At 43.0% G+C, this 16,464-nt stretch overlaps 1 protein-coding gene across 1 annotated transcript; it reads right to left on the reverse strand.

Moving 5' to 3' along the window:
- Positions 1-5,955: 5,955 nt before the first annotated feature.
- cxxc5a (CXXC finger protein 5a) lies at positions 5,956-15,462 on the reverse strand. The gene is made up of 2 exons (XM_076102665.1): positions 14,668-15,462; positions 5,956-6,084 (listed from the first exon to the last, which is right to left on the reverse strand). The coding sequence occupies exons 1-2, from the start codon at positions 15,460-15,462 to the stop codon at positions 6,040-6,042; spliced, it is 840 nt and encodes a 279-aa protein (XP_075958780.1). The 3' UTR covers positions 5,956-6,039.
- Between the last annotated feature and the right edge of the window lie 1,002 nt (positions 15,463-16,464).

The raw sequence follows: 16,464 nt of genomic DNA on the forward strand, positions 1-16,464 counted from the left end.
TGATGACGTTTTGTACTCTCATGTAGCCACTTGTTTGCAATCGCTTTTGTAAAGACACGTAAAAACATTAATATAGTAGAACAAACTGTTAAATGATCTTGTTAACCCCACACCGTATATCAGGCATCTAACTAAATACCCATTTAAAAGACCCATTGACTTTGAGACGACAGTGACTGCAAAAAAGAAAAGAATGAAACCATCCATCTCTGACATGGAGGCTTTTCTCACGATCTCAAGGCCAAATCTCAGATCATTACATTACATTACAGTCATTTAGCAGACGCTTTTATCCAAAGCGACTTACACTTCAGATTCTATCCTATTCATACACCGTATAGGCACGGGAGCAATTTTGGGGTTAAGTGTGTTGCTCAAGGACACATCGACATGCGACTAGCGGATCACCTTCTGCCGGTAGTGGATTGCCCTTTAATTGAACCACTTTTCAAGTTGCTTAACCTGTATTCCGTTTATAGCGCAACACATTCTCACTCCCATCTTGCCAACTTGCCTACGCTTCAAACCATCGCGCTCTACGTACCCCTCAAGCATCAGCTTTGGACGTGTCAGGTACTGCGTGTCAGGTCCCACTCATTACATTTATAGCGTCTTTTCCAAATAAACTTCCGTCTACAAAGGTTAGGTTTAGGATACGTTTACGTTTACTTTTAGTGTCACATGGGACAGGTACAGCGGATTCCTGGATGAAAGTCCTATGTGTGTTTGACCCCGACCTGTGTAGACCATCTCACTCAGTCAGCTGCTCTGAGCGTCTCATAACGACACGGGTTGACGAGTTGGGAGCGAGACCGGGTTGTATTGAGCCATAATATAGTATAAATGTGATTGTTGATCCATTTAAAGATCGACTGTGAATTTGATCAATTGATTATACGAACTATATGGAATACGCAGTACAGTTAAGTTTGAACAGAAAGTTGTCTTACAGCTCCTCACAGCACCAGCTTTTATTGTAATAACGTCAACAGAACAGAAAGCATTGAGAGCTCAGCAGTTTTTACAGTAATAGTCACCACTTAGTAGAAATTATAGATACTCAAAACGAACAACTCTCCACTAAATACAGATTGTCGCTGGCTCTTGTTTTTAATGTTGTTTCAGCAAAAATACCCAGAAAAATCCCTTTCCTGACTCCATCTGTTCAGTGCTTCAGGTTAAAAAGGTAAAACAGATCATCGAATGAGCGCTCAGTGAGACTCTAACAGCTGAGAAACGTGTAACTCCAATATGTTTTTAGCTATAGCCTATTGTGTATTCATTAAGGCATTATTTAGACATTACTTTTATATTATGGATTTACCCTGCAACAGGAAGTACTTTGCATTATTTTTGGATTTAATTAAGCATTTTCTTAAAGTACAGACGGGTGTTACTATCATGGCAGTAAAGAGATGCTTTCACAACTCAAATAATTAAATGAAACTAAGACACAGATGGTTTCCTGAAACAGCACAGCCAACGTAAGCCTGTGTTAGCTAAGTGTCAACTGTATGCTACTATTTGAAAGCACGATGAACACAGTGTGTTTGCGCAGGTGACAGTTGTGTGTTTGTCACAAATGAGTGAAATCAACACATTTTGTTGTAATATACTAACAGCTGAAAGTAATTTTGTCTCAACCAAAATATATACGCGTGTGTGAGAGGTGTGTGGGCGGGCCGCTGTGCTGGTGGTTGAGAGAGTAAACATTCATTCATACCCAAAGGGAGATTTATCCTTTGTTATTTAACACATGTACCTCAATAAGAAGCCTGATCTCACTGGGACAATCTCAACTGTTTCTATGAAACCATATATGTACAAAACTGTGTGTAGTATATTGCCTCACTCAGGGTGGTCAGGGTTAAGTAAGTGCAACCAGACTCAACATGTACCCAAAAACTAAACCAAAATAACTTGTTGCAACCTAAAAACTGTAATTTTTCTGAAGAAATTTGACAAAAAATAGGAATATGTAGTAGTATATGTATAGTCCTTCCTGGTTAACTCTTATCTTCTTTCCTAATGTTTCATACATGACGAACATCTGTCCTAATTGTGGCAGATCAAACAATGACCTCTTGTAAATTCTTTAGCTTTCTCATAACACACTGTTATTAATACTTTGAGCCACCCAGCACCCGTCTGTATCACATCATCATCACTATAGCTGTCGTTGCTTCTAGTAGGTTAAGCAACGTTGTGCAAAATTCATCAGCGTTATTACATGTTCTTTATACTCAGTTATCAAATCAATTAAATAGAGAATGCACCAATTTAAAAAGATCAATACTCAGCAGGAGTATTGGCTGCATTCATTTCATGGTTCAGTGTTTCAGCATTCTGGCAAACTGCAGTTTATTTTCAATTAGCAGATTAGTCGTGACTTTTTCAGAATGACCTCAAAACTACCTCGACATTTATGAGAAATATTAAGAAGACATGTATTATCAATAATGTCCACATAGCACCTTTTGTACTACTGAATACTGTTGCAAACTGCATCATTCATAGCGTCATAGATAATGACTTAATACAAGAGCAGTTAATGTTAATCATATTATACTTATGTTACTGAATTCATAATAAAAAATAGGACCAAATAGGACTACCTTTGTTGCTACAACAGTTGGCATAGCAATCAGTAACCTGCTACCATACTTTCCTTATGAGAATGAACAGGAGTACATCTTTGAGCAGTCAGATAACTTTAAAGTCTATTTCTGGATAAATGAGAAATGTTTTAGACGCTTTGAACCAGTCCAAAATGAAAAAGTGGCAGACTACAATGCACAGTGGAAAGGAGACATTTTAAAAGAGTTACATCATGTCTGACCTTTGTTTTTGCTGCTGTAACATGTGGAGAGACAGAGGGACATTATGTGAACCCTAATGAGACAAACGTCTTCACCCTTATTCCTTATTCCACAGAAATAAATGTGACATCCTTGGATAGGTACAAGTCATTGACCATTAATATATTACATTATCAAGATCAAATTTTTTTCTTATTAATGGGGCATCATTCTGTCTAGTCTTTGCTCATGCAGTCTGCATGATACTGAAATGAAAATATGCAAAACATCTAAACCCCCTGTAACAATGTTGCTTTGTAAGTTTACTTTAAGTAACTTTAAGAAACTCTCTCTCTCTCTCTCTGATATTCACATATAGCACATTGTGTTCCTCACTGTGACTTCATGGACATGCATTAAAAAAAAAAAAAAAAAGAGTCACTGCTGACTCCCCAGCACTCTGGCCTGTGTACTCACTTGCAAAGCTTGTGTTTGCACTTCCTGTTAGCTGCATTTTACAAGCAACATTCTTCCCTCCTCAACAATTGGACTGCATCAGTTCCTGCTATCTCCCCGTTCGAGGAAGGTGGCGAGCGAGCCGAGAAGGGGCCAGCCTGTGCAGGGGCATTTGGATGGGGGAAGGGCATGTCTGCTGGCAATGAGGGTGAGTAGATCAGTGCGGCTCAGAGTCTGTGAGGCGGTGATAAGATTCCAGGATTTTCCCAGTGTGACAGGCCTGCTCACCAAGCCGTACACCCCTCTCTGCATGAAGACAACCTCAACCACCACCTGACCTCCTCCCCCCCCCCCCCCCCCCCCCCCTCCCCCAGCCCCTGGGCCGTTACACCTCAGCAGGCAGGCGCCACAGTCACCTGCAACCACACCCCGAACTGAAAATCTTAATCTCTTCTTTTTCCGTCTCAGGTGTGAAATAAAAGTACATGAATGAATTTCTACTTTCCAGTTGTGTGCTTCCACACTACACACTAGTTGTGCTGTATCTTTCTTTCTCTCTGGCTCACTTCTCTTTCTTTATCTCTGCCTCCTCGTCCCCCCCCCCCCCCCTCCTCCTCCCCACTCCCTCGGATGGCAGGTCAGGCAGTGAGCTGTGCGGGCTCAGAGGAGGTAAGGACGCCGCGGTGCACATTAATAATGAAAGGCCTCAGCCATCACCCCCCCCCCCCCCCCACCCCAGACACACACACACACACACTCACGCACACACTCCCCCCATCGCCATGGCGATGGCACTAGCCCAGCACTGTCACCGGGGGGGGAGGCTGGGAATATAGCTACACTCGCCAACCCTCCGCTCGCCAAGCTGATCACGAGCTCGTACACAAGCCCACCATACTGGGCCTTCCACCGTGGATATCCACTAATTAAAAACACTCAGCACTACGGCTGCGGCAGAAATCTGCATCTACTTCCCCACCTGGATATGAAAGAGTGACTGTGGAGCTGTGAAAGAAAAATCACTGAGAATCCTCACTGAGCAGGAAATGGAAATTCACTCTGGTGTCACAGACCTGAGGCATTAGAATCAGTAATTACACTGAGACCCATGTGTGATTTTTTTCTAAGGTTTTAAATCAGCACTGCTCTCACTTATCTATGTCTTTATCCAAACTCCACTCCATGTATGCAGAACACATCCAGCCCTAAACACAGCGAGACACTTTATCCAGGATTCTTCTCGATAGCCTTAATAGGTCTGAGGACAAAAACTTCCCATCAGTAATCCATGACTATTAATGATTTTCTGACTCTAAATGTTATGGAGTACGTTGAATGTCACAAAGGTCTTAGAGAAGAGTAAAAATAATCTGGAAAAAAAGACATTTGGGGGAAGTTTCAAGAGGTTTTGTGCATTTTGAAGAAACACTGCAATCAAAAATTGTTCTTATTCAAACGTCTTTTAAATAATTTTGGTTACATTTTTAGCACAGCAAGGCTCCATCAGTCATTCCACTATAGGAAGGTATTACACAGGCCGTGAGAGAAATGTCTCAGTCAAACCAAGGACATCTTGGTGATCCATACCACCGCCTGATTTACTTTAATGACTTCTGCTCACGTCAGAATCTTTAAGAATTTCCCAACTCCATCCAATTATCAAAGAAAAGGGAATACTTTTTTTCAATTCATGGAAAATGTATACTTAATGTTTCTTTTTGTCAAACCAGCTGTTTTTTCAACAACAAAAAACATGCAAATAGACAAGTAGACAAACATCAGAATTGTAAATTTTGACACAATTACATGCATTCCTTTTTATTCACAAAACCAGTCGAATTTTCTAAACAAATACAAAGATTGGTTATTTCAAAAAGCTGTAGCTACCCAGCAATATAACAAAACCATGAAAATATAGCAAATGAACAAACAAACAAAAATAAAAATGAATCTTGTCTCAGTGCGTTCAGTAGGGTAGACTCAGAGCAAGTGCTGTCTCTTAGTGCTATTGCCCTGAGCAGTATTGGCACATGCTCAGTGGGGCCACAGTAACATAAGGCTGCCAGTATCACTAAAGGAAAAGTTTGGAAATGCAGAGGAGGGCTGATTGAGGAGACTACAGACTACAGTAGTGGGCCGATAACATGACTTTTTCAGTTTAGTTTAAATCCAAAATCAACAGCGTTACAATTTAAAAACATTTTCTTTGTCTTTCAAAGACAACCACCGATCCGTCTGAAAACTAGACTCTTCAACAAAAAGAATCATAAAACGGACATGTTTTTAAGTAAAATAATGGTGAAGAATTACAATAATGTTTGCCATTAGCCACTAGTTTTGAAATATAGCTGTAAATTTACATTCTCTACACAAGTACTGTATCTTTCCACACATGAACAACATTAACACCAAACACAGAAATTAGTTGATTGTCCACACTCAGTCCGTCATTTCTGTTTCTGGCAATGAACAGTTCCATGTTTAAGCGACAGAAAAAAACCTGCTGGAAAAAGGACAAAAGGTACCAAAATGGAAACATAGAAAAGGGAATGAAAGTTGCCATAGATGCTTTTCTTTACGTTTCATTTTTGGTTCAAGGAATAAGTAGGTGCATCCATTACCCGATTGATTTTTTTTTTTCTGCTTTGTTTTTTTTGTTATTTTTTTTCTCTATAATTTTATTTGTTGCTTGTTTGTTTATTAGCCAGTGTCTGTTCTGGAGACAATCCAGGAGTTGGCATTGCACTTGATGGCAGAGCTTTGGGTAGGGAGTGGAGGAGGAGTCCTACTGGAACCACCGGAACGCCGCTCCTGTAGGAAGCATCACCTTCTTGGAGAAACAGAAGACAAGGAGGGGAGGGGAGGGGAGGAGAGGGGAGAGAGAAGAGAGGGTTGGAGTTGTTAATGAAAAGCAGCACATTTGTTTTACAAGTGTTTGCAAATATAATCCCAAACCTACTACTTCACTGAGAAGCTATAATTTCTTCACACCTTGACAGAGAGGCTCTCATGATGTTGCCCTCCTGTTTCCTGAATTCTCTGTTGTTCACAAGGTTACATGTTCTTTTATTAGTCATTGTACGACAGGGTTGCACAACGAAATTTAGATTGCATTCCCATTGTAGTCCGGCTGCAACTAATGATTATTGTCACTATCGATTAATCTACCGGTTGTTGTTTTTCTTTAAATTACAAATCAAAAGTTATCAGAGCTCGTGGTGAGATAGAGTCTTCAGATTGCTTGTTTTGTCCAATCAACAGTCCAAAGATATTCAACATGCAATAACAGACAGAAGCACAAAATCTTCACATTTAAGAAGGTGGAACCAGAGAATGTTTAGTATTTCTAGTTGACAAATTACTTAAATTATTAATGTCCACCAACTAATCGATTAACTTCTATTCCTCTCTTTCTCCCTGGATGAGTCGTGTGTGTGTGTGTGTGAAATCTCGACATCCTGCATCGTCTGGCCCAACAGCTGCCCCCCCCCCCCCCCTCCCCCCCCTCGCCTCAGCACCACCACAGGAACGGGCTTCAGTCCTGGCTTCACACAAAACCCGATATGCCACATTTATTATTTAGCCACCACACGCGTTGCTCTCCCACGCCACCGCTCTCCGTCCCTCACTCTTCCCTCACTTTGCTTATCTGTGCCTCTGATTGCGCCGAGCAATAGTGGCACACATGCATGCAGCTGCAGGGCTCGGCAGCGGCCTGCCAGTCAGGAGATAGAGAGACGCTCGGGGCCCCTGGAGCCGGAGCGCGGCTGGCGTCCTGCTAAGTGCAACTCGATTCTGCAGCGAGGATTCTTCCGTTAGCCAGCTCTGCCTGGAGCGAGGCAGTAGGAGCTCGGCAAACATTTATGCACCCACACACACTCTCACACCGAACCAATATGTATTCAAGTACAGTCACACACCTCCACACACAGTGGCACGTTAACCGACACTCACAATACACCCCCGAAATCACACCAAACAGTGAGACCGTTGAGCTAAAATTCTCAGACGCGATGGATTCAGATTCACTTTTGCATCAGCAGAGGGTTTACTATGGAACCATACATACTGTGAGACACACACACCCAGGCAAACAATCACACTTATCTAATGGAAAAGGTAAACAGAGGATGTATGGCTTGTTAGTGTCATACACCCTTTACTGAAGACATTCAAATGTTTCAATTTATAACGCAATTCCAATAATGTGTAATCTCAGTATAATTAGCCTTAACATTGTGTGCATCTGGTTGCGCCGCCCCCTTTTTTTTTTACAACGGCATTAGAAGCAAATGGGCCATTAGTTCAGAGAAATCAGTTTGAAACCAAAAACAGTTGCAGCCCTAATTACATTTCAGGCCCACTTAAACCATTTCTATACCAGTGAATCAGCCGTACAGTTTTTCTTTTGAATGCTATTGCTCATATCTGGACACGAAACTGAGTGACAGCGGGGTTCGTGCTCCACAGGTTTCATTCACTTTCATTTTGAAAGTTAACTCCAGCTGGGTTACAAAAATGAAACATTTTCACTCGGGTAAAAAGGCTTCAAACAAAGGTAATTACTCTGGTGATCTCCGCCAAATATAGCCCACACTGTGCTTTATTTGCTAAATTAACTCAATCAGGAATAATCTGACAGCAGAGACACTGAATGCCACTGTGCTGTTCATAGCCCACATATGCCAGTGCAATCTCTCAAATATATATAGCGTACATATAAAGGAAATTATTTTTGGCTCAAATGATTATTAATAGGAACCACAGACCTGGAGGTTAACAGCCAACATATTGGCAACATTATTTCATGGTCTGTGTGTTAAGTATCTCTGGCCCGCCATCCATCTGTCGTGACCTTTCTACAGCGGCGCTCAGCTGTTAAGGAGACAGTCAGAGGGCAGCAACATCTGCCGCTGCCACAGATGTCGAAAACCCGGTAAAGGCCGGACTGACCATGACATAACGCGTGGGAAGAAAAACAACACACCCGCTCGCTTGGACTGAAAATACAGTTTTTCCTCATTATCCAACATGAGCAATCAATGGGAAAATGGCAGCAGTTCAGGAATAGAAAAGCCTCTCTTCACCAACACTGATTGCACAGGTTCAAACGGATGGAATCTGTGGGTGTGAAGTGGCCAATCACTAAAATCGATGGATGTGGTTTTTTTTCAAACAAGGCGAGCACATTTGTCTTAGCGTAGCACGGACAATTTGTGTGTAACACACAACAAAAGCAGAAGAAAGAGGCTTCCTTCATTTCTCTGACTAACTGCCTATGGCTAATGCAAAGCCCCTCCACATGCATTCATACATGTGGGACGTAACACAGCCTGCCGCTCACAAGGGGCAGAAAAGTAAACCTTTAAAGCATCTGAATCAAAACACCAATGACCTCCAGCTGTCATAAACACTATTTGTCTGACTGAAGAGGTGAAGCATTATTTTCCTCAGCCTGCTCTCCCTTCCAGAAGTTAATCAAGATCGATATGTTTATACGTTGATAGGATATATTTTTCCTGGATGTCTTGTAAGCAGGTGCATTAACAAACAATTTGAGTCATTAGTTCAACCCATAAATCCTTTTGTCTATGAAGAAATAATTTATTTTAAAAGTGAAAAAAAATTGCCGCAGTGATGTCTCCAATTTGCTCTATTCAGTTTACTGGCATGTATGACAAAGAAAAACAAAAAACTGAAACGGTTGATTTTCAAAATAGTAGCCGATAAATTTGAGTTGTGAATAAACAGTAAAGCTAATGATCCAGATCTTTCATGCTAACCCTCGATACTCATGCCCTGTAATCACAGGTCAACATGCATACTGTTTCTTGTAATACTGTCAGGATATGGCCCTACAGCTACAGTTTGAGCAAATATGAGAATAAGTTATTTTCTATTAAAGTTACCAACTGCAGCTTCAATGCACTGTAATCCAGAGGCAGACACCTTGGCCACCTTCCCTCTCTTTCCGTCTTCCTTAGCCTCCTCTGTCCACTCCAACTTGTCCCCCTGTCTGCCCAGCAACTTGCCCACACGTCCATGTGTCTCGGTGTCAGTCTGCGTGCCTGTCAGTTTGCATGAGCCTCTTGTGTGCTTGACTGTCTGGTGTACGGTGTCTGGGGGGCAGGGAAGACCATGAGGGAACATCAACGTCCCATATCAACGTCTGACACAAAGTGGCCCCCAATGGAAAACAATAGTATGTTTGGGTTTTAGCTGCATCTGATGACAAAGAAGCCCGAGTCTTTGACACAACCAATGAATTTCTTTACTTAATATATAACTCTATTAGTAGACAATGACAAAAACTCAGCTCCTGTCTTATCTATTCTGAAATATAACACACCCACCGTTACAGTACACCCTCAATGTACAGTGACATACAAGTAAAGACAAGATGCATTACAACTTCCTAACTCCTTCTTTCTCTCTGTGTTGAACAGCATCACTGAGACTGACATCACTGGAGCGTATTCATACATAGAGCGGCAAGGAACTGCCTTCCCACTTATTTCTCTCAAATGTAGCATTCCCAGAATAAATCCAGACATCTTCAGCCAGTGAGCTATGAGGTGGCAAAGGCCTCAGCATGCTAACTCCCCCTCACTTGCCAATTTTACGCTCCTCTTTGAGCTGCCATGAGCTTTCAATGGAAACCGTCAACACCCTCAAAATAAGCACACTGCTGCTTTCGGACTGCACTTGTGTACCGACGCGTAAACGCTCGCCGGCTCGTGCAAGCGCACAAACACAAACCCTCCACGCAAATGCGGTAAAACAGAGCCAAAGTCTTTTCACGTGTGTACGTGTGTGCTCACAAAAAAAAGCAGTCTGACAAACTGACCGCAAGACACATGTTTAAATAAGACGTCACGCCTCTTTAGAGATTGCACGGCGAGCATAAACAGCCGCAGCAGACGGGGATGTGCCGCTCCATCTTTGATTGGAGGGGACTGTGACACTCTGGGGGCTGTTTGAGCTACAGCTGAGGCTCACTGCAGTCAGGATCTTCTCTCGTGGCACAGGTGCTGCAAGTCGCCCTCAATGTGCATTCAGGGGAAGCTAGAACTTCTCTTACAGATGCCTTGTTCAAACACATTCAAATACATACGGTAATTGACAATACTACATCATCTACTCGTTATTGACATTTGGGATTTACTGCTGACGCTCTGCTCTCTCCTGACGCGGCACATCCTCCGTGAATCTCTTCTGACATTTAGCTTGTACTGACGACATCACGCTCACTGACAGTGCGGCCCAGGCCGTAATCTCTGATCTAATCACCTGCTGAACAAGAGCTGTTGACTTAATAACAAAGCCATTAGAGACAACTTCTAGACTGCTAATGGGAAATGTATGAGTGCATGAGAACAAATAAAAAGCAGGCAAAATTGAAAATGTTGTACTGCTGTCAGAGCAAAGTTGATACTGTGGAAAATCAAGTTTGGGGCAAAGAAGCAGCAGGTTGCAGAACTCTGTGATGGTTTCCGGATTGAACGAGAGTCTCATTTTCTTGTGAAAGCTACTTACTATCAGGTCTATTATACATTTTGTCAGTTCTTTTGCAATGCACACAGGTTAAGTCACTTTATCATTCTAAAAGTACAAAGTTTACGGTGTCAAAACATATTGCAAAGATGTCCATGTACTAGGTACATGACCAAGACCATCAGCGGAATATTATTGAGATTACCTTGTCACAAAGATTGTACATTCATGCTGTGGTTTGTCAGGCGCTCGAGGTTGTGGTTTGATTCTTTGGCACAAACGTTTCTTTCCTTTTTCCATGGCAATCTCATGCCTGACACATGCAGTATGTTTGTGGCACCGCACACATGTTTAGCTCTCTAAAAAAAGGCACTGCATCTTTGTCTTTTAGGCAATTAATGAGACCCTGACCATAAAAATATCCACATCCATATCTATGTGATGAACGCACAAGCTTTAGTGTAACCTAATCCCGATTTTGGCCAAGTGAAAAATATCAAAACGTCATGCTGACTCTGACGTCTGACGGATTACTGCAGGCAATGTTTCAGTCTGAAAGCTGTTTTTTGATACTGTTTGCGAACTACACTGATTTTGTGCAGGCACCAGCGGGAATGATGTAATAGAGTAGCGTGGCCCGCACAACAAGCACAAACTTGTACACATACATTATCCTTTAACAATATTCACTAGCCTAATATTGTCACGTTGCATGCAGGGATTGGCCTCCTTGTTTCTGATCTGAAAAAAAGGGGAAATTGCTTGACAGACGCACTAAATAAAGTGGTTAGTAGCACATACTTTGAGATGTCAGGAGTACAAAATGTGTGCAAGGTAATTACAGTACATACGATTACTGACGCCAATGATCAGACTGCTATTATACTTGGAGGCTTGGCAGGTTTATGATACCCTGGAGTTTCTTTTATATGAGGTGGCTACTGGCAACATCAGCAGACTGACGTTTCAAGCAGCATGATGACCTATATCAACATCAACAGTCATGAATATTCAAGCCCCCTTGGGTCTGGCATCACTGGTGTGAATGACTGGTATTGGGCTAACTGCCATGACAACATCAATTGCAAATCATAAATTTGAATTAAATTCTTTTCTGTTTCAGACATTGAGTCGTACCACCTACGTAGCCAGCTGACACATTTGGTGAATCATCAGCGGAGACAAATGAAGCCTCTCATTATTTTGCAACTGAACAATAGAAAAGTGAAAAACAACATGCTGGTATTCAGACACATCAGTTTGATTCTCAACGTGTGGAAGTCAGCTTTTTTACAGTCACAATTCCCCTTAATGAACAGCATGTGAATGCTTTAACTCCACTCAATCGAATGGACCATGCCATGGTTCTTAAATATTTGGACTTATTTACAGTCATACAAATCATATACTCTTTTAACTGTTGCCAACTTTTTTTTTCAAATTTGACTATATATCAGGCTGTAAAGCTGTTATTAGGAACCGCCTTTAGACACGTTAAAGCTTCACAACTCACGAGAGGGGTAACTGAGGTATTTTATATCGCAGAACAAAACAAACAAACTCTCTTAAGCTTGTGTAACCACAGACCTCATTCTTGAATTAAGGTAAATGGAGTCACACTCCCTGCATGTGTTGTTTGAGCTTTTCTGTGCTTTGTTTATGTAGCTGGTCCAGCCGTGAGTGCATGTCAGTGCACGTGAGTCCCAGTGTGTGCGCACCACCAGCTAGATAATTGCTGCCACTGTGCACTGCGCTCATTCGTTGATCTGGACCCACGGCATTGTCGCAGAAGCGTGGTGCCCACCCTCTGGTAACCGAGGTCAAAACTTTAGGCTCTGTCAGCACAGTTTGCCGTTGTTTGCACTGTTTGCACTGTTAGCTGCTAGTCGCCGGCTCAGCTGTCGCCTTGTTGAGAACCGTGTGGAGGCAATACTTCAATCATAGAAATGCTCTGAATATCCAAATGAGCACCTAAAAGGTTTGATTAGGTTTAGGCATACCAGCAACGAGGTTATGCTTGGGGAAACTCCGTGGTTTGAGTGTAAGTTACTACTTCAATAAAAGTTAGGGACCCTCATTGTCACGGTTACAATAATAAACATTTTGTTAAAATCTGTGAAAAGGTTGTGGTCATGGTAAAAGAAAAGGCTGACTGTCGGTAGGAAATCCTGTGTTGAAGTCCAACGTTTTGTTAACCCAACCACTCAAGGCCTCCTCCCTAACCCAACTCTAGAATAAAGTCCCCTGCCTTTGCTTCTGATGGACAAGAGTCAGAATTCCTACGGCCACTAGAGATCTTTGTCCCTCCGATTTAAATATGTTGTTTTTGGACATTTTCCGAAAAGCTCATTATGTTGTTTTTCTTGGGAGGACAGTATCCACACGCAATGCTTTGCAAACATAAATAATATGCTAAGTTTTTGAAAAAGGGTCGGTACATTTTATGTAGGCGACTTATCACATGATCTGTAGTGAATAAGCTAAAACATGCAAAAATATTGATAAAGTCTTTTAAAATGTTTAAGCCCTAAGAACCCTTAGGAGTGGAGAAGACAAAACAAACGAATTTGAGCCAAAAACATGGAATTGTCCAGTCGAACTTAAGGCTCCATGAACATCTATTAACTGAGCTAAAAGAGCCAAACCAAACTAATCTTACAGTAAAAATGACATCACTCAATTATGTGTTCTCCGTTTGTGTCACTCAAAATCCTCCATTAACCAAACCATCTCCTTTAATTAAGGAGCATTTCACTGTGGATGGCCGGAAGTCGGCACATGGCGACTGAACAACCAACTTTTCAGCCCACAAACAAGATTCCAAGCTGTCACTCTGAATCAACATCAGGAAGAGACAGAAGTAAAGCCATTAGCAGTTTGAAGCACGGATCCAGTTTGTGTCAATTAGACCAGACGCCTCTCCACTGGTTCACGTTCACACTATGTTATCAATGTATTACGTAATGCCAATGTGACACTATTATCCATCGATCACAAAAGTTTATTTCCTTTGAGATGGAACATCTGCTGAAATTGATTTCATGATTGGTCGTTCTGTCATCACAGCCAGGGTCAGTTAGGCCACTGAGTGTGATGGAGGAAACTGAAGGGAAGTTTGGAGGACCATTTAGATGAACAGGAGTGTCACCGGAGAGAAGGACAGCGGCAGCAAAAAAGAGGGGATGGGGGGGGCATGTGCCACACTGACACCCGGTGCTCCAGATGACAGCTCTGTGACCAGATGGATCTTGTTTCATGCACACACATACACAAACATACCCATGCATGTACACTCACAGACAAACACATACTGTACACATATTCACAATTACTGCCACTCTGCCTCCACACATACGTCATTTTTTCTTTACGATTGCAACATATGCACAATGAGGATGTCCATGTGTCCGAACAGGAAATGCTCACAATTCTTTGTGTAAACTTGAGTTTAAGTTAATGAATAAGCCTTCCGATTTAAAGATGTGTGCAGGGTGATTGTGTCTTTATGGTGGACGGATTAAAGACACCCCATGGTGCATGCTTACCCTCCACATACCCACCACCGTCACCACCTGTCATTTCCCTGCTTGTGGAAGCCCCCTGTACTATTTCCCTTAAAGGGGACCAACACAGGTACAATTCAGAAGATCTTCTTTGTGCTTTCAGATGTGAAGCTGAAATTAGTTTGTGATGTTTGCAGATCTCTCTAGAATTTTCCAGATCTTCGCTGAGGACCAACTTTTTACATCCCATGAAGGTCTACTTATTCCTCTAGTTTCTCACTTCGGGTTACTGCACCCAAATGTTGTTCATTTTTGTGACTGCATTGAAGCTCTGTCGTAGCTCTTTGGGTCAAAAACTTTTAAGCTTATTCTTTGGGAAAACCCTAAAGAACAGTCCACAATTCACACACACTTACCTCCAGAGCAGCAGAGGGTTTCTTCTTCAGTTCCTCACATTTGCGAAACTTGCAGATCTGGTGGCCTGTTTTGCGATTCCGGCAGCTGCTGCATTGCTCGCAGTTAATCCGCCGTCGGCAAGGTGGGCACATGCCGCAACGTTTTCGCTTCTTTTTACCGGAGTTGATCGCAGAGGCCAGCTCGCTCTGCGCCGGGTACTCGGCCAGGCCGGCCATGTGTAGCGCGCTGTCCGCCAGAAACACTCCAGCCGGCGTCATGATGAAAAGCCCCGGGTTGAAGGGGAAACCACCCCCTACTCCATATGGGAAGTCAACAGGACCACCTACGGCGTCCGTGACAGACGTACCCTCCAAGTCGCTAGCCCCCGAGCCTGCGTCTCCACTGCCAACTCCCACTCCCATGCCCCCAGGCAGGAGCATGTGCTCCATACCGGCCCGCTTTAACAATGCTGCTGCCTGAGCAAAGTGCAGCAGGCCATTCTGTCCCTCCAGAACCTGTTCTAGGGTCCGGTCCAACTTGGCTGCCGCCAGTGCGGAGACAGTGGGCTGAGGCAGCGGGGGTGGCTGAGGCTTGGCCGAGTGGCTCTTTGTCTCACTATTGTCCTTGTGTCCATTGCTGGTGGCAGAGGAGACTGCTGTATACTGGGAGAGGGTACGGGACTTCTTAAGGCTCTTGCTGAGGGGCTCACTGATGATGCCACTGCGGTTCCTGCGCTCTATAACAGGAGAGTCCTGTTTGCAGTTACTCCGCTCCTGGTCCTCTGTCCGGCCCCCTGCCGACAGCCCGCTAGACATGGTCCAGAGCGTACGTGCCTGGGTTGGGGGTGAGGGTGGAAAGGGGGCAGGGGTGAGCGAGGAGGGGGAGCAAAGACCTTTTCTCGGTCCGTTCTGTGCCCCGGTGAGAGTGGTGCCTCACCTCAATGGACCAATCAGCCAGCCGATAACAGGCAGGCCCCGGAGCCTTCTGCCCGCACTACAGCTCAGCCCTCATCCACGTCGTTCCATGGGCCGTCTGGAAACTTTACACAGGGAGAGAAGAGAGGTATATTACTCATCAATGATCACTTCACCAAAACACTGAGACACTCAAGAGATACATTTTCCATTTATGTCAACTTAGGCAAATTCTGAAAAGAAGAACATCACCTTTAAGGCCGATATGGTCAACTTGTAAGCAAAGTTATTTACACATCCAGCAGTCAGGGAGCAACATTAGCATTCATTTGGTGTTTCTGGCCACCTGTGTAGGCAAGTCTCGTATTCACTTAGTTTTTGCTGTTTTTGGTCTCTACCATCTCCTGAGGGAAATATCAGGCAATTTATCTGCTAAATGCTCCACTATGTTCACCAGCTAGTCTCTAACTGTGTTTGTCTGCTGTTTGACGCTGAGCAGGTAGTGTTCAGTGGGTTTTTAGAGCTTTTTCTCTGCAAACAGCTTCATTGGAGCGGGGAGAGTGAAACAAAACAGTGAAGTAATGATGTTACAAACTACGCAAACAATTGAGCTCAATACTCAAAGTTTGTCAGTTTACCTGGTCTTTAGTGCTCTGATACAATTAGAGTAAGCGACATCAGTTTTATAAAATTGAACACAGACAATGGCCACTAAAGGTTTCAGTTTGTATCCCTGAAAATCTTGACTAAGATATATTTACATTCAATTCAAATTCAAGCACAGAAAATCTAAAAACTCTCAATTTCCTTTTAATTCTTCACACACCAATCTACAAATCAACACCTGCTTCCCTGGTGCTTCACTGATTGGTTGGCAAAGAAAACAATTACGAGGTCTGGAGC

Source organism: Anarhichas minor, unplaced genomic scaffold, assembly GCF_050575085.1.
Source record: "Anarhichas minor isolate MPS153535 unplaced genomic scaffold, ASM5057508v1 ptg000027l, whole genome shotgun sequence".
NCBI classification, from domain to species: domain Eukaryota; kingdom Metazoa; phylum Chordata; class Actinopteri; order Perciformes; family Anarhichadidae; genus Anarhichas; species Anarhichas minor.

Coding starts and splice junctions, on each gene's coding strand:
- cxxc5a (XM_076102665.1), bottom strand. CDS start 15,462: ATGTCTAGCGGGCTGTCGGCAGGGGGCCGGACAGAGGACCAGGAGCGG. Junction 6,085..14,667: donor AACCCTCTGCTGCTCTGGAG/GTAAGTGTGTGT, acceptor TGTTTCTCCAAG/AAGGTGATGCTTCCTACAGG.